This window comes from Tupaia chinensis, unplaced genomic scaffold (genome assembly GCF_000334495.1).
Source record: "Tupaia chinensis unplaced genomic scaffold, TupChi_1.0 Scaffold144426_1, whole genome shotgun sequence".
NCBI lineage: Eukaryota > Metazoa > Chordata > Mammalia > Scandentia > Tupaiidae > Tupaia > Tupaia belangeri.
In genome coordinates this window covers 2,735,899-2,754,125 of record NW_006204286.1, presented here as the reverse complement: position 1 = coordinate 2,754,125, position 18,227 = coordinate 2,735,899, and the positions used below count along the sequence as shown (strand labels likewise).

The window sequence follows — 18,227 nt, the reverse complement described above, 5'->3', positions numbered from 1 at the left end:
GCTATAGGGCACGTGCGCTCGCCAGACAGACAGAGAGACAGAAAGCGAGAAATCACCCCCCAGGGGGGACGGTCACACCGCAATCCCTTCTCCTCCATTCTCCTCTCGGGATCTTGGACATGCATGCACACGCACCCGGTGTGAGTTTTAAGCCACTGGGTACGGGATGCGAACCACGGTTGACTACGTGGGAGTCCAGCGACATAGCCATTACTTTAACTGCTGGACCCTATTTACTTATTTTTTGAGAGAGGTATTTTTGCTATAGGGCCAGTGCACTCATCAGAGAAACAGAAAGAGGAAGAAAGACAGAAAGACAGAAATCACCTTCCAGGGGAGATGGCTATGGTACAACCCCTTCTCCTCCATTCTACTCTCGGGATCTTTGGCGTGCATGCCCACCTCCCATGTGAGTTTCAATTCACTGGATCCGGACTGGAATTGCAGTTCTGACTACGTGGGAATCCAACAACGTAACTGTTTCGCCATCTATTGGTCCTGTGTTGTATTAACTTCTGTGCCACTGCTAACCTCTGTGATCCATTTCAAGTTAATTTTTATAAAGAGTACAACATCTGTGTCTAGGCAATCATTTTAATGTGCTTGTCCATTTTCTCCAGCAGTATTTCTTGAAAAGTCTATCTTTTCTCCATTGTATTGCCTTTGCTCCTTTGTAAAAGATCAGTTTATTCTATTTATGTGGGTCTATTTCCAGGGTCTCTATTCTGTTCCATTGATCTGTCTATTCTTTTACTAATACCAGATTGTCTTGTTTATTTAGCTTTAGATGAAGTCATAGTCAGGTTGTGTCAGTCCTCCAATTTTGTTCTACAATGTGTTGGCTATTCTGGGTCTTTTTATTATCCATATACACTTATAAATCTGTTTGTCAATATTAGTATAATTCTTCAATTTGAAGGACCTCAGATATGGCCTTCTCTTTCTGTTTTTTATTCTCCTTAAACATTTTTTTATATTGTTCATTTTTAACCTTTCTATGCTATATCCTGTGTAATGGACTTAGACCTTCTCTTCAGTTTATTAATTATCTCTTTACCTATGTGTATCTGCTATTTCATTTTTCAAATGCATTTTTGTTTTTAGTCATTAAAGTAACCATTTATGGACATTCCAGGCTTTATCTATCTAGTTCCAGTCTTAGGACTGTGTCTCAGTAAGGTATTATACTTGATTTGATTGTTGCACACTGCATGCATGCTTTGAAAAATCCATGTTGTACCCCATGAACTTGTAAAACGATTAAAAGTAAGCTAGAAATTGTAAAAGAAAATAAGGGGGAAAAGACCATATCTTATGATTCTTGCCTACACATTAGTGTTAAAATCCTTACTGTTTATTATTGAGTTCATTAACTGTAAGATCTCCATTATCATGTGAGTTAACTATTTTCTTACAAGTTCCCTCTGAGTTTCTAAATTCCTGGGTTTAGAGATTTGCATATATTTATTGTCTTTCTTTTTGCCAGAGGCTGTGTGCACTCACCAGAGGGAGAGAAAGCATCCCCTCATCGGGTGTGGTGACATATCTTCCCATTTGCCCTTTCTCTATTCTGACAGAATTTGACAAATACACACACAGGTACCTGACTTGTTTTATAAATACACACACAGGTACCTGACTTGTTTTATAGCTGTGGGGGGGCTGGGATTCAAACCATGGTTGGCTGTGAGGGATCTAGCTCTGAATGAATAGACCTTAACCACAATGGCTATGGAACTAGTCCTGCTTGTATTTCTTTAAAATCTTACCTATAGACCTAAATTTTTTGTGTTATTTTATTTTGCATACCTGTGTTTTCAATTATTATGCATATTTGGGAAAAGGTTCAAAGAAAAAGGCATCTGGTTTTGATTATTCTGCCATGTTTTCAGGGCCATTATTTAAATTCCATCCTCAAAACATACCTAGTGTTTTCCCATATCAAAAAGTCTATTCATTCATATTTTTCTATAATTATTTATTGAGCACCAATTTTACACAGATTGCCCCCTACTTATAACTTAAAGATTTTTCTACTTGACAATCATGTGAAAATGCTGTGCAGTCATTAGAAACTGTACTTTCAATTTTGAACTTGATCTTTTCCCTGGCTAGCAGTATGCAGCACAATATTCATTCTTCATGCTGAGCAGTGTCAGCAAGCTCCAGTTCCCAGTCAGACACATGATCACAAGGATAAACAATATATATCCTACAAATTTCTGTGTGACCAGTGTTTTTCTGGATATTGAGTTTTGTGTTTTGCATTTTACCATTCTATAAAATGCTTTTTTATGACTTAGGATATTTGCAACTTATGATGAATTTTCAAGATATAACCCCACCATAAGTCAGGAACACCTGTATCGTAATCTCTGAAAGGCACTGGGGATATTATAATAATAAAATTAGAAGCCAGTATTTGATAAAGTAGATGAATATGGAAGATTTAAAGCTAAGTGAAGCAAGCCAGACTATGAAAAAGAGGCATCGTATGTCTCCTCTTAATATATACCGAATGTCTGTACCCTGTAGCAGAAACGGAAAGATTGTAAGGTATAACAGCATGGAGAGGAAACCGTGGATACTAGAAACAATGTGAGAGGAGGGTCGGCAATGGGGGAGTGGGAGGGAGAGGATCAAGGGGAAAAAAAGGCAAAATATTTAATGGACACAAACTTATCCCAGTAGTATAAGCTTGATAACATTGAGACAAGTCTAAGAGGATTTGCAAAGGTTTGACTTTTAGAGAATATCTGGTTTATCCTTCCAGACCTATTTTTATTTATTTATTTTTATTGAAATTTAATCATTGTACATCTTTACATTATACAATAACTTTTGAGATCCCAAGAGGAGACTGGAGGAGAATGGACTGCAGTGTGGCCATCCCCCCTGGGGGGGTGTGTGTGTGTGATTTCTCACTTTCTGTCTCTCTGTCTGTCTCTGTCTTTCTGGTGAGCGCATGCATCCTATAGCAAAAACCTCTCAAAAGAAGAAAAAAAAATGAGATTTTCCATCCAGAGTACACTGTATATTGACTCAATCAAGCACATCAATATATATGTTATCGTCAACAAATAATTTTCCATTTCTTGTTTCCTAAATATATATATATAAATTTTCCCCTATTTCTCACGTTCTTACATTTTCCACCATCCTGCCACACTGTCTCTGGTGTCTACAGTTGCTTTCCATTTCTTACCCCCTCACACACACACATTTTATTGATTCACAAAATATCTTTTTTAAAAAAATCTTTTTTTTTTCCTTTGGAGAGTGTTTTTGCTACGTCTCCTCTCAGGATCCTGGGCACACACGCACATGCACCCGGCGTGAGTTTAAGCCACCGGGTCTGGGACTCAAACTGCAATTGGCTACATGAGAGGTCAGCAACATAGCCATTACGCTAACTGCTGGTCCCTGATTCACAAAATATATTAAGCTAACTACTTCCAATAGCAAGTTCAGCTGATACATAGATATCTGTGAACACAAGTCTGACCTTTGGCATGCAACTCTGTGGGTAGAAAAGATATACTACAAAGTAGCACCTGGCTGAGGCTATATAGTTTACCATGGTCATTAAATAGGTATTTTTAAATATATTTTTAATTTCAGGAAAGGCAATTTTAGCTTTAATAAATCAAAATAAAAAAATATTAAGAGTACTTTGCTCGACTTAAAGCCAGGAAACAGGTTAGGATTCTGTTCAAATAGTAGGTACATGAACCTATTGCTACTTGAACCAATAGGTTCTTCTTTAGGTCTTCAAGAGAAGACAAAAATCCACAAATCTGGAAAACAAAGCATAGAAGAAAATTAGTAATGTTTTAGTCAGAAGTTATAACATTCTATTTCACCAGTTCTGTCTCGTGAACTTAATTTATCTTCTGATGTGGTCCAATCTTTCCATTTAAGTTCTGGAAGATAATATTCAACCCTGGATTAGTCCCTACCAATAAGTTGGTCATTTTCTTAGTTGATTTTGAATTCTTATTTCTGTGTGTCTGTATTTAGTTTTTCTGATATACCATTCCCTTCAGAATTTCTTGGAGAGCTGGTTTGGTGTCGGTAAATTCTTTCAGATTTTGTTTATCTGACAATGTTCTAGTCTTTTCCTCCCATATGAAAGATAATCTTGTTGGGTATAATATTCTTGGTTGAAACTGTTTTTCACTCAACACTTTGAATATATTTTCCCATTCTTTCCTTGTTTGCATTGTTTCTGACAAGAGGTCCCCTGTTAGCCTAATGGAATATCCTTGTGGATAATGTGACATTTCTCTCTTGTCAATCTTAGTATCTTGTTTTTGTCTGTGGTTTTGGTCAATCTACTTTTTATAATGTGTCTTGGAGAAGATCTTCTTGAAGTTGATTTTATTTGGGGTCCTTTGTATTTCTTGGGTGTAGATCTTTGAATGCCTCTCTAGATTTGGAAAGTTTTCTACCAGAATTTCATGGAATAGATTATCAATGGCCTTATTGATCTCTTTACCATCTGGGATAATGATTATCCATATGTTTGGATATATCTAGTATTTCTTGTATATTATTCTCATTTTGGGGGAGCTATTTTTTCAGTCTCTGTTGTGGATTTTTGTAATCTCGTGATTCTGTCTTCTACATCTGAGATTTGATCATCTGTATGATCTAGTCTGCTTTTAATACTTTCAAAGAAGATTTTGACTTTTATCTCTGTCAGTTCCATCTGATTTTTTTTTTAATGTTGAATATTTCCTCTTTCAGATCATGCAAGAACTTCCTCAATTCCTGGAACTCATCAGCTCTTTTCTCCTGCATCTTCTTGAGTTCATTGTCTTTCTTCTCTTGTATCTCTGTCAGCTTTGTCACTGCAAATATTCTAAGTTCTTTATCAGACATTTCCATGAGTTCCATTATACTGTCTGTGGATGAAGAGGAGTTATTCGTCTCCTTTGGAGGAGAGTTATTATTTTTTTTCTCATATTCTCATGACCGTGGTGATTTTTGGTCATCTGATAAGTCATACATTTCTTCCTAATATCTTGAAGTTCAATCTGAGCACTCAGAGGCATGCAGGAAGAGGTGATATGCAAACTCACTTCCATTTTGTTTTTCTCCCTTTGTGTGGCAGATTCAGTGGGAATTAAGGAACATTCAGACCATAATAGGATTCAGATGTTTGGCTTCAGTTCACTTAGAGTTGTTTAGACATTCAGAGCATGGAGGATGATCAGCAATGTGGTGAAAGTAAAAGAAAATGGGAAAGAAAACAAGAAAAAAATAAGAAAAAAACAATAAAATTAACAAAAATTTTATTTATTTATTTTATAAATATCAAAAAATGAAAATTATGTGGTACATGAGAATGCTCTGGGAAAGCACTAGTTCCAGTTACTATGGTAGGGACTTTGCATTTTCTAGATGGAAGGGGAGGAAAGTGAGAATAGGCAAGAGAAATGAAGATCTGAGAGTCAAGAAAATAAATCACCTTAAGAAATGAAAATGAAAAAATTGAAAAATGAAAAGACAGAGAGAAACAAAGAGAATGATACGGGGGAACCCTACCACTTATGAATGAAGTTGAAGGGTGACATATCCACAGAAAATCTTCATTACTTTAGTCCCTGAAAGCACTTGTTTCAGCTCCAATGGTGGAGTCTTTGCCTCTCCTAGTTGGAAGGAGGGAAAGGTGAGAATTAGCAAGAGAAAGAAGGAACTGAGAACCAAGAAAATATTTTACCTTAAAAATATTTTTTAAAAAATTAAAAATTGGGAACCAGCAGTTGGCGTAATGACTGTGTCACTGGACTCCCATGTAGTCGACCGCGGTTCGTGTTCCGGACCCGGTGGCTTAAAACTCACGCTGGGCACGTGTGCGTGCGTACCCAAGATCCCAAGAGGAGAATGGAGGAGAAGGGATTGCAGCGTGGCCATCCCCTCTGGGGGGTGATTTCTTGCTTTCGGTCTCTATGTCTCTGTCTGTCTGGCGAGCGCACGCGCCCTGTAGCGAAAACCTCTCCAAAAGAAAAAAAAATTAAAAATTAAAATAGAGACATATAGAGAAATATGTAGGCCCCTACTACTCGGGAATGGAGTGGGAAGGTGAAGTCTTGGCGGAAAATCTTCATTACTTTAGTCCCAGAAAGCATTAATTTCACCTCCAATGGTGAAGTTTTTGCCTCTCCTAGATGGAAGAAGAAAAAGGTGAAAATTAGCAAGAATAAGGAAGATCTGAGAGCCAAGATAATACTTTACCTTAATTTTTTTTAATTAAAAAATGAAAATACAGAGATAGATAGAAAGAGACATACAGAAGGATAAAAAGGGTCACTACCACTCATGAACTGGGTTGAGGGTAAAGTCTCAGCAGAAAATTCTCTTTACATTAGTCCCTGAAAGCACCAGTTCCACCTCCAATGGTGGAGTCTTTGCATCTCCTAGATAGAAAGAGGAAAGGTGAGACTTACCAAGAGAAAGGATAGTCTGGGAGCCAAAAAATACTTTCCCTTAAATTAAAAAAAAAAAAAGACAGAGAGAGACAGAAAGACAGAGAGGATATAAGGGGACCCTACCACTGATGAATGGGGATAGAGAATGAAGTCTCAGAAGAAAATCACCCTTTCTTTTGTCCCTGAAAGCACTAGTTCCAGATCCAATGGTGGAGACTTTGCCTCTCCTAGCTGGTAGGGGGTAAAGGTGAAAACTAGCAAGAGAAAGGAGGATCTGAGAGCGAAGATAAAACATTACCTTAAAATATTTTTTAATGATTAAAAAAATGGAAAGATAGAGAGAGACACAGAGAGACAGACAGAGGAATATGAGGGGACCCTACTACTCCTGAGTGGGGCTGGAGGGTGAAGTCTTGGCAGAAAATCTTCATTGCTTTAGTCCCTGAAAACACTAGTTCCAGGGAACCAGCAGTTAGCGTAATGGCTATGTCACTGGATTCCCACATAGTCGACCGCGGTTTGCGTCCCGGACCCGGTGGCTTAGAACTCATGCCGGGTGCGTGTGCGTGCGTGCCCAAGATCCCGAGAGGAGAATGGAGGAGAAGGGATTGCGGTGTGGCCATCCCCCCTGGGGGGTGATTTCTCGCTTTCTGTCTCTATGTTTCTCTCTATCTGTCTGGCGAGCGCACGCGCCCTATAGCGAAAACCTCTCAAAAAAAAAAAAAAAAAGAAACCACTAGTTCCAGCTCTAATGATGGATTCCTTTCCACTCCTAGGTGGAAGAAAGGAAAGGTTAGAATTAGCAAGAGTAAGGAGGATCTGAGAGCCAAGAAAATACTTTATCTTAAATAGTTTTTAAAAATAATTTTAAAAAAATGAAAAGAAACAAAAAGAGAAAGAGAGACAGAGACAGAGAGAAGGATATCGGGGGCCTGACCACTCATGAATAGGGTTGGAGGTTGAAGACTCAACAGAAAAATCTTCATTACTTTATTCCCTAACACCACTAGTTCCAACTCCAGTGACCGAGGATTTGCCTCTCCTAAATGGAAAGGGGCAAAGTTGAGAATAAACAAGAGTAAGGAGGATCTGAGAGTAAAGAAAGTACTTTAAATATTTTACCATAAATTTTTTTTTAAATTGGGAACAGCAGTTAGCGTAATGGCTATGTCGCTGGACTCCCACGTAGTCGACCACGGTTCGTGTCCCGGACCCGGTGACTTAAAACTCACGCCGGGCACATGTGCGTGTGTGCCCAAGATCCCGAGAGGAGAATGGAGGAGAAGGGATTGCGTGGCCATCCCCCCTGGGGGGTGATTGCTCGCTTTCTGTCTCTCTGTCTCTCTCTGTCTGTCTGGCGAGCGCAATCGCCCTATAGTGAAAAACCTCTCCAAAAAAAAATTCTTTTTTAATTTAAAAAATTAAAAGACAGAGAGACAGAGACAGAGAGAGAATGATAGAACTACGGAAAGCCCTACCACTTGAGAATGTGGTTGGAGGGTAACGTCTTGGCAGAAAATCTTCATTACTTCAGTCCCTGAAAGCATTACTTCCAGCTCCAATGGCGGATTCTTTCTCTCTTTACTCCCTGAAAGCACTAGTTCCAGCTCCAGTGACAGAGTCTTTGCCTCTCCATTAGTGAATAGGATTGGAGGGTGAATTTTCAGCAGAAAATTTTTATTTCTTTAGTTCCTGAAAGCACTATTTCCAGCTCCAATGGCATAGTCTTTGCCTCTCCACTCCTGAATGGATTGGAGGGTGAAGTCTCCACAGAAGATCTTCATTACTTTAGTCCTTGAAAGCATTAGTTCCAGCTCCCATTATGCTTTCTTAAAAGAGTACATGCATTGCATGTTGAACAAGTCAAAAATACTACTCTACACATCATCCTCAACAGATAACTATCCATTCTTGAGTTTGTTAAATGTGTTTTTTTCCCCCTCTTAATCTGTCCCTCCCACTGCCCCTTGTCTACTCCCTCCTATACAGTGTCTTGTATCTATGAGATCCCATTCAACCCCAATTAGAATGGCCATGATCAACAAACAGAAAGAATGGCAAGTGCTAGCAAGGCTGTGGTGAAAAGGAAAACAGATTTGTTTTTAAATAAGACTACCTGTGCTCTTATGGCCCCCATTTCTTTATGTCCATTCTGGTAATATCTAGTTAGTTTTGATTTAGGTAGGCTTGCTTAATTACTCAGATGTACATTACATTTAGCATATGGAAAATAGCCTTTTTGAATTAGGGTCTCCATGGCCTTAGATGCAATGTGAAGTAGGAAAATTCAGCTGGACTTTTTAGATGTGAGGGCACACGTTCTAATGCTCCATTACTTGGAATATTCTCTAAATTGTACAGGCATAGAGTTGGTACAGATTCCATAAAACTAGCCCTAATATATAAATGTATCACTAAGGCAAAAAGCAAACTAATAAATATTTGTGTCATGGGGATACTATTTTTGAAAAATTCTAACTTTTAATATTTATTTATGTGTGACCTTTCATGTGTTTAGCTAAAGGTGCCCATTTACTCCATTGTGTGATAGTTATTCATTTGTGTGTGTGTGTGTGTGTGTGTGTGTGTGTAAGGGAGATGATTAGAATTATCATAGAAATGTATAAAAAGAGGACATTTATTAAACTGTCAATACCTGGAACAAGAGTTTTTCTAGTCTGTAGAGGGACATAGTCCTTTTTTTGCTTTGTTTTTTCTTTCAAAAAATATCTTTTATTATTTTTTACATACACATTTATTATGCTATTATAATGTACAAAATTAATTTTCCCAATATAAATACACTGTATAGTAGTCCAATCAAAGACATTACCATACACATTATCAACAGATAAGTTTTCATTTTTGTGTCCCTTTAGTGTTTACTTTTTCCCACTTGATTTCCTCTCTTCCACCCTCCCCCATCGCCCACTCTCTCCCTAGACTATCTCTGGTATCCACATTTAGTCTCTATGCTTTTATAACTTACAATCTTTCAGTTTCTGCCATAGACTGCAGATATTAAATATATATTAGGTGTAGACATAAAATGCCTGTTTTTCATAGTCTGGTTTTTTTATCTTAGAAATAAAATTTCCATATCCATCCATCCACTTTCTATCTAATGCCAGGGTCTCTTTTTTTTTCTTTTTTTTTTTCTTTTCTTTTTTTTTTTAATGGGTGAGAAGTATTCCAGTGTATATATGCCATACTTTTTCAATCCATTCATCCATTCATGGACATTTGGGTTGGTTGCATGTCTTAGCAATTGTGAATAATGCCTTGATATACATAGATGTGAAAGTGTTTTTCTGATTGAGTGTGTTCCTTTTTTGAAATTTTTTTTTCTTTCTTTCTTTCTTTGGAGAGGTCTTTGCTATAGAGTGCCTGTGCTTGCCAGAAAGACAGAGAGATAGAAAGCAAGAAATCACTCCCCAGGGGGGATGGCCATACCACAATCCCTTCTCCTCCATTCTCCTCTTGGGATCTTGGACACGCATGCACACACACCCAGCATGAGTTTAAGCCACTGGGTATGGGGCTCAAACCGCAGATGACTATATGGGAGTCCAGCGACTTAGCCATTATGCCAACTGCTGGTCCTCCTGACTGAGTGTATTCCTATCCTTTGGGTAGATACCCAGAGTGGAACTGATCATATGGTAGTTCTATTTGTAGATCTTTAAGGAACTTCCATAGTGTTCTCCACAGTGACTGTACTAATTTACATTCCCACCAACAGTGTAGAAGAGTGAGGGACATAATCTTTAAAAACAAACTTTATCAGTAGAGAAAGAAAACTTTAAAAACTTTTTCAAGTAATATTAATTTTTTAGAGCCGGGGTGCATATGCATGTGTGAGAGAGACCTCCCAATGGGGGATGGACATACTACACTCCCCCTTCCTCCATTACTCTCTCTCTCATCAGGATTTTGGGCACATAAGCACACAGCACAGCAAGTTTTTAAGCCATCAAAGCCAGGACTCAAACTACAGCCATGTGGGATGCAGCTCCCTTAACTGCTGAGCCATGCATGGGGCCAACCATTAATATTATTTTATACAAATCATAATTGTATGTATTTATGGAGTGTAATGTGATATATTGATTTATGTATACCATGTGAAGTGGTTAAATCAAGCTAATTACCATATTGATTACCACACTTAACCATCACTTTTTAAAAAATGAATTTCTTTCCTTCATTAATGAAGCGGGTGGGTGGAGCGCCCATGACAGGGTCTTGCTACAGTGCAGTCCTATTCCTGCCCTGAAGCTTGTCAAAATCACAGGCACAGGGAACCAGCAGTTAGCGTAATGGCTATGTCGCTGGACTCCCACGTAGTCGACCGCGGTTCGTGTCCCGGACCCGGTGGCTTAAAACTCACGCCGGGCGCGTGTGCGTGCGTGCCCAAGATCCCGAGAGGAGAATGGAGGAGAAGGGATTGCGGCGTGACCATCCCCTCTGGGGGGTGATTTCTCGCTTTCTGTCTCTATGTCTCTCTCTGTCTGTCTGGCGAGCGCACGCGCCCTACAGTGAAAAATCTCTCTCAAAAAAAAAATCACAGGCACACAGGTGCACTTGACAAATTTAGGAAAACCTGGGATCCTAACCCAGGCTTCCCATATGGCTTCAGTATTGCACAGTGGTATCCTACCACCACCACCATGGCTGGGCCATCTCATAAGTTTTTGGAGTGAGAGATTTTAAATTAAAGCAAAACGTTTCCTTTCATATATGGAGAGCTACATTTCTGAATTCATTAGTTTATGTAGTATCATCCACAGCCCAGGAGGAGCTACTCTTCCATAATTTACATTGATGCCTAGTGTTTCCAGTAAGGGGAATATGTTGTAAAGGAAGTCCATTATGAAGAGAAATAACAACTAGAAAATCTGTCCCTTCTCTCTCAGATAAATGTTCTAAATGTACAGAGAATGGTGATATTTGAGGAATCAGGTTTCATGGCTTTTTTTCTTTTTCTGGAGAACTTAAGAGAAAGTCTAAAAAATGGGACCAGCAGTTGGAGTAGTGGCTATGTCGCTGGACTCCCACATAGTTGACCGCAGTTCGAGTCTGGACCCGGTGGCTTAAACTCATGCCAGGCGTGTGTGTGTGCATGCTCAAGATCCCAAGAGGAGAATGGAGAAGAGATTGCAGCATGGCTATCCCTCCTGGGGGATGATTTCTCACTTTCTCTCTGTCTCTTTCTGTCTTTCTGGCGAGCGCACATGCCCTATAGTGAAAACCTCTTAAAAAAAAAAAAAGAGAGAGAGAGAGAAACTCTAAAATCAGAAGTTTTTGTTCTATACCTCTCTGTGGATACAGGAAAAATCAACCTTAGTTTCTTCCTACTATGCTCTTACAACAGAGAATGTTTCTGTGGATAAAAATATGTGAGGTTTTCTCTCTACACACCAAGCTAGCAGTCAGTTCTGCCGAGAACACCAGCTGGGTGTCCTCTAACTTAATTCTGACACTATCTACCTAGAAATAGAATCAGATCCCACAGGTTGAAAGCTCAAGTCTCTGAGATTATTCCCCAACTGCAGATGCCAACTGCCAGCTTCAGGTTGTTTTACCTGCGTTTTGGATCATTTGGCTATAAATAAGGGTTCCCATGACCCCTTCTTCATGTTTGATTAATTTGCTAGCACTGCTCACAGAACAGAGGGAAACACTTCCCTTTACTGGATTATTGTATGTAAAATATATTACCGAGGATATTGATGAACACCAAAGGGACATGCATAGGAAAAGGTATATGGGAAGAGGTATGTAGCTTCCATATCCTCTCTGGATATGCCACCCTCTAAGAGCCTCCACATGCTCAGCAATCCAGAAGCTACGGAGCCCCATCTTTCTGGGTTCTTATGGAGGCTTCCTTACATAGACATGGCTGATCAAATCATTGGCCATTGGTGATCCATGTAACCTTCAGCCCCTCTCCACTCCTCAGATGTTGAATGTGGGACTGAAAGTCCTAATCCTCTAATCCTGCCTTGGTCTTTCCAGTGACAAGATCCTATCCTGAAACAACTTAGGTTCTGTCAATCACCATTCAACTCACTAGCACATAAAGAAGACATTTAATTTGGAGGGTCTTAGGATTTAAGGACTTGTGTGTCTAAAAACTGGGAGGAAGACCTAATGTATATGTTAACAATATTACAACCACATTAGTGACTCCAGAAGAAAACATCCTTTCAGTGTTTCCTTCACATCAAAGTGAGACAGAATCTGAATCTAACTGGTGTACGGCATAGTTAAGAGGAGGACCCATGTTTAGTGCCACAGGGTCTCCTTCAGCTCCTGTATGATATAAAAGTTAGAAGTTCCTGAATGCTCTGTAGCAAAACAGTGAAGGTAGCTCAATGTCTAGAGAATCATCACATGGCAGGATTAAAGATGCAGGATAGGGCTCCTAAGTATGGTCATACTGACTGTAGAAAAATCAAGAAGCAACATTTTCTTTCTAATCAAAGTATAGCATCTAGATGTGTGAGCCTTTACTCCTGATGACAGAACACATAAGTTAAATATTTTTCATATTTTAATTGCTTAATCTATTCATAGACGCCCTCCTCCACTAGGGCACAGCAGCTAGAATTGTAGCCTTCTCTCTCTTTTTCCCCACTAGGTTTGACTGAGACAAGTACAGTTATAGTTTAGTGCCCTGGCTTTCTGCAACTTTCCATTCTGATTGCTCAAATCTACTTAGATTATGGCAACTCAGCCAGGACATAGTTTCCCCAAGATGTTTTTCAAATACAACTGGACTGTGACCGCCATGGGCAGCACATGTAAGTCTCTTACAAGTCAATATTTAATCAAACCGAAGCAACCCAGCTGGACCATCAGGAAGATGGTATTTTATCTCTACTTACTTGACCAGGCATGACTATGGACTCAGTTTATTGGTATCATCTAGCTATTACTGGAGCTTTGGCAGTCTGGGCTATGATAGGTTCTTTGATTTTGCCTTACACATTGACTCACAACCCCTTTCAATTTGACAGGCCAAGTTGTGCAGTGGGCATAAAGGTTTAGGTAACCCCATTTTTACATTTGTTTAGATAAGATATGAGTTCAAAAATCCAACAGGGCTGTTTTTATATCTTACTGCCTCTCTGTCTCCATCTCTACTTTTTTTTTTTCTCTATAGGGCACGTGAGCTTGCCAGAAAGACACAGAGAGACAGAGAAACAGAAAGAGAGAAATCACCCCCCAGGGTTATGGCCATGCTGCAATCCCTTCTCCTCCATTCTCCTCTCTGGTTCTTGGGCACACACGCACACACGCCTGGAATTAGTTTAAACCACTGGGTCCAGGACTCAAACTGCGGTCGACTACATGAGAGTCCAGCGACATAGCCATTATACCAACTGCTGGTCCCTCCATCTTCACCTTATGAACTGAAATCTCCAGCCCTCTACTTAGAACTAGAGATAATGGCATATGTAAGAAACAGAGGGGAAAAAAATATTTTTGTATGAAATTATTTTAGCTATTGGAGTAATGTAACATCAAAAAGTCCATTCAGGCTATACTTGACATACTCTAAAATCACACTCTTTATAACCAGAGGGAAATAGATTTTATTTAAATTCAATTTGTCAAAGTACAAATACTTGTGTACAATTTATGTTGTTCTTTTTTTAAACTTAAAAGTTAATAGTACATTTAGCATTTCTCCAGATTTTATTTTTTGTTTTCACAATCTACAATACAAAGTCTGCTTGAAAGAACTTGTAGAAATTTGAAAATTGTACATTTACTTGAAAAGTTACTTTCATAAAGAAGTTTCTTCACTGTTTCAACTTATAGTTTTATAATTAAATGGAATAAATGGAAGTAAGAATTTAAAGTTAAAATACTACCCAACTAACTTTTTTGTTGTTTTGTAATTTAAAAAGTCTTTCTCATAGTGCATATATCCTTAACATTTTCTACTGGATAAATATAACATTGACATAAAAACACATATTGATATGTGAAGGATGACTATAGAATTAACCATGCAGATTGACATTTTGGTGTTTCCATTGTGTACGTTGTGTAAGAGCTCCTCAATTTTAATGCACTTTAAAAATAAGTTTTTGGAAACTTGTTTAACATAATGGTAGTTGTTCACAGAGTTTACATAAATGTTTGAGGAGAATATTACTTTCTACACAAGTAGTCCCTGACACTCTAAAGCTGAGGTCACAATTTATATCAATATGATAAATATTCACTATTTTATTTATGGGTATGAAATTACAACATTTTACTGGCAACAAATCTAACAACACAGTACGTTAAGAAATATCAAATTTGTATGTAAAAAGAATAAGCTTGTGATCAGCATAGTTTTTTTCACACCTCAACACACTAAAAGTTTTTTCTGATAAATGTGAGGTATTATTTAGATTTGGGATGTTGTTGGAATAAGAGAATAATTTCTTACTGATAACCAGATTTTATATTTGAAACTTCAGATGTTCTCTTTTTATTAAGATACATTTCAAATAATAGAGTACCTTTACTTTTTTTTAATAGAAAATGTTTTCAACTTCTCAGACTTTTAATCTGAATATTTCTAATACTTTTATAACCTTCACACATTGTCCACTAACAATTTTCATTAAATATTTTAACATTTTATAGTAATAAGGATAAACCTAAATTACTGAATTTTCCTTTATATTATCACCTGCAATGACATATATTCTTAACACTCATATGTAAACCATGTTTCAAAACTTGTTTTGGCTTCACAAATGAGAGAAATTATAACTACTTATTAAAAGACACTACAATTTTCCAGTTTAATTATTAACTGCACAAACAAAGAAACATGTTTCTTCTTCCTCTCTTCTTCTCTTCTTCCTTCTGTTTCTTGAAATTGTCTGGTTTCATTCTATTTGATAAGAGTAGGTATAGGGTAGCTTCAGCACTGCAACACATGCACCAGCTCTTCCAATGTTAACAGGAACTTCCTGAGAGAGAGAGAGAGAGAGAGAACAAGAAAAGAAACACTTGTCTTTAGCATAATATAGGATGTTGAGATTGAAAATGCCCTTACAGTCATAAAGTTTGTCTGGAATCATAAAAGACCCCGTATTGCCAAAGCAATTCTGCACAAGAAGAGTGAAGTGGGTGGCATCTCACTCCCTGACCCAAAAATATATTACAAAGCTGTGAAAATCAAAACAGCATGGTATTGGCACATAAACAGACGTGAGGACCAATGGAACAGAGTAGAGATCCCAAAAATAAACCCAAAAACACATAGTCAACTATCTTTGAAAAAGGGTACCAGTCAATCCAGTGGAAAAAGGAAAACCTCTTTAGCAAATGGTGCTGGAAAAACTGGGTAAGACTTCTTAAATAATACCTGCAAAGCACAGTTGATAATCCCCAAAATAGACAAGTGGGACTACATCAGACTTAGAAGTTTCTGCATGGCAAAAGACAGTAATTAGTGTGAATTGACAGCCCTCAGAATGGGAAAATATTTTTGTAAACTATGCGTCAGATAAGGGACTGATTGCCAGAATTCACAAGGACCTCAAGCAGCTGTTCTGAAAAAAGATGATCAATCCTATTAAAAGATTGGAGAAGGAGTTGAAAAAACTACTCTCTAAAGATCACATATGAATAGCTAAAAGGCATATGAAAAAATGATCAACATCCCTCATTGTAAGGGAATTGCAGATCAAAACAACAATGAGATATCACCTAACCCCAGTCAGAATGTCCAAGATTAAAAAAGACAAAAACTGGTAAGTGCTGGCGGGGGTGTGGTGAAAGGAGAACTCTTTTACACTGCTAGTGGGAATGTAAATTGGTCCAGCCACTGTGGAGAACAATTTGGAGATTCCTCAAAAATCTACAAATAGAACTACCATATGATCCAGCAATCCCACTGCTTGGTATCTACCTAAAGGGCAGAAGAATACTTAATTGGAAAAGTGCTTGCACATCAATGTTTATTGCAGCACTATTCACAATTGCTAAGTCATAGAAACAACACAAATGCCCACGAACAGATGAATGGATAGAAAAACTGTGGCACATATACTCTATGGAATACTATTCATCCATAAGAAACAACAAAACCCTGGTTTTTGACAGGAAGTGGATGAACATGGAAGCTTTACTGCTGAGTGAAGCAAGCCAGGCTATGAAGGAGAGGCATCGTATGTTCCCACTTAATATATACCGAGTGTCCACACTCTATGACTGAAACCGATTGACTAAAGGATATAGAAACACAGTATATAGATGTAAATAACAGATATAGTGTGCATGAAAGAGGAAGGTCTGAGGAAGGACATTTAGAAGAAAAATAGGGAGGCAAAACATTAATGGGACAAAGAAATGTGGTATTATCTGTTGAAGATATTTTATAGTTTTATCAACTGTACTAGGGAGAAATATTCACCTGTTGAAATATCCATTTTGTAAGCTAAATAATGTGATTGAATGTATAAAAGAAAATGAAATAAAAATTAAAAAAAAGAAAATGCCCGTATATACTCTAGATCCAACTTTCATCATGCATAAAGGTAAAGGAAATTGCAGTCCAGGAAACAGTGTAGTATGGTGGAAAAAATATAGCTCTTATAATTATGAGTCTAAGGATCACTTGAGTAAGTTACACCTCTTTGATAATTTTCTCAATTAAAAACTACAGGTAATAATACTCACCCTTCAAGATTTTTGTGAGAGTTAAATAAATTAATGAATGAGAAGAATTTGAAATACTGTAGTTATAATCCTATTACTTATTACTTCTATCATCTGTTACTTTTGCATTTTCCAAGATGACTCAATGAAACACTGAAAGAGCAAGGAATAGAATCTAGAGCTCTTAGCTACTGTTCTAAAGGCTTCAGAAAAGTAAATTATACAAGTTTAGTAAAAAAGAAAAATTGGATGATTTTATTTGACCTCTTTGTCTAATTTATTTATTTATTTATTCATTTTGCTCCATATTAATATTAGGTCTTAGCACTGACAAGGAGTTACTTAGAAAATTAGGATTTGGGTCCTTCTGGGAGTCTAAATAAACCAGACTGTTGAAGAGAGATAGAAACTTATCATCAACTGTTAATATATTAACACCTATTTATTGAGAACACTAGCCAGCTATACCCTATATAATACAGACTAACATAAAGTCACTGTAAGGGAAGGTAAAATTAGGTACCAAATACAAAGATTGACCATTTGTGATGATAATGAATAATTAATCTATTCTTACTTTTATTAACTCATGATTTAATTAATGAAATACCATTAGATATTTGGGGATAAATCTAAGAGAATCTAGCAATAAATCTGACAAAACTGTCAAAAGGAAGAAGTTTGCCTATAGTGTCTTCAAGATGTCTTTCAATGTTTCTTTTTGTACCATTTCTGGAACTTACTCTATTAGGCAATCCACACTTTGAAGGAGGTTTAATCCTAGTCTCTTATTCTGCACAAAATTCCTTGAATGACTAAAGAAATTAAGAGTACCACAGGCTGGCCGGTGGTGTTGTGGTTAAGTATGCTGGACTCCCACATGCTCAAATATGTTTCTAGTTCTGAATCTGGTGGCTTGTTTTCTCACTTTCCATCTCTCTCATGCTCTCTCGCTCTGTCCCTCTCTGGTCAAATTAAAATATATAAAATTAAATAAAATAATTCTTTAAAAAAAAGAGTATTGGAGTTTACACAGTCTCTATAAGGAGAAAATTGAAGACTTTTCTCCTATGCACCAGCTAATAAGAAGGACAGACATTTGTTGGGACCAGCCGT

The 18,227-nt window shown here is 37.7% G+C and overlaps 1 protein-coding gene across 1 annotated transcript in view; it reads right to left on the bottom strand.

Annotated features, from left to right (window-relative positions):
* Nucleotides 1-14,033: 14,033 nt before the first annotated feature.
* Nucleotides 14,034-18,227, bottom strand: part of KLHL4 (kelch like family member 4) — a 108,210-nt gene continuing 104,016 nt past the window's right edge. Inside the window, exon 12 of the mRNA XM_006167016.3 lies at nt 14,034-15,418. Coding sequence (XP_006167078.1) covers nt 15,335-15,418 — 84 coding nt within the window. The 3' untranslated portion in view covers nt 14,034-15,334. The remainder of the gene's footprint in view (nt 15,419-18,227) is intronic.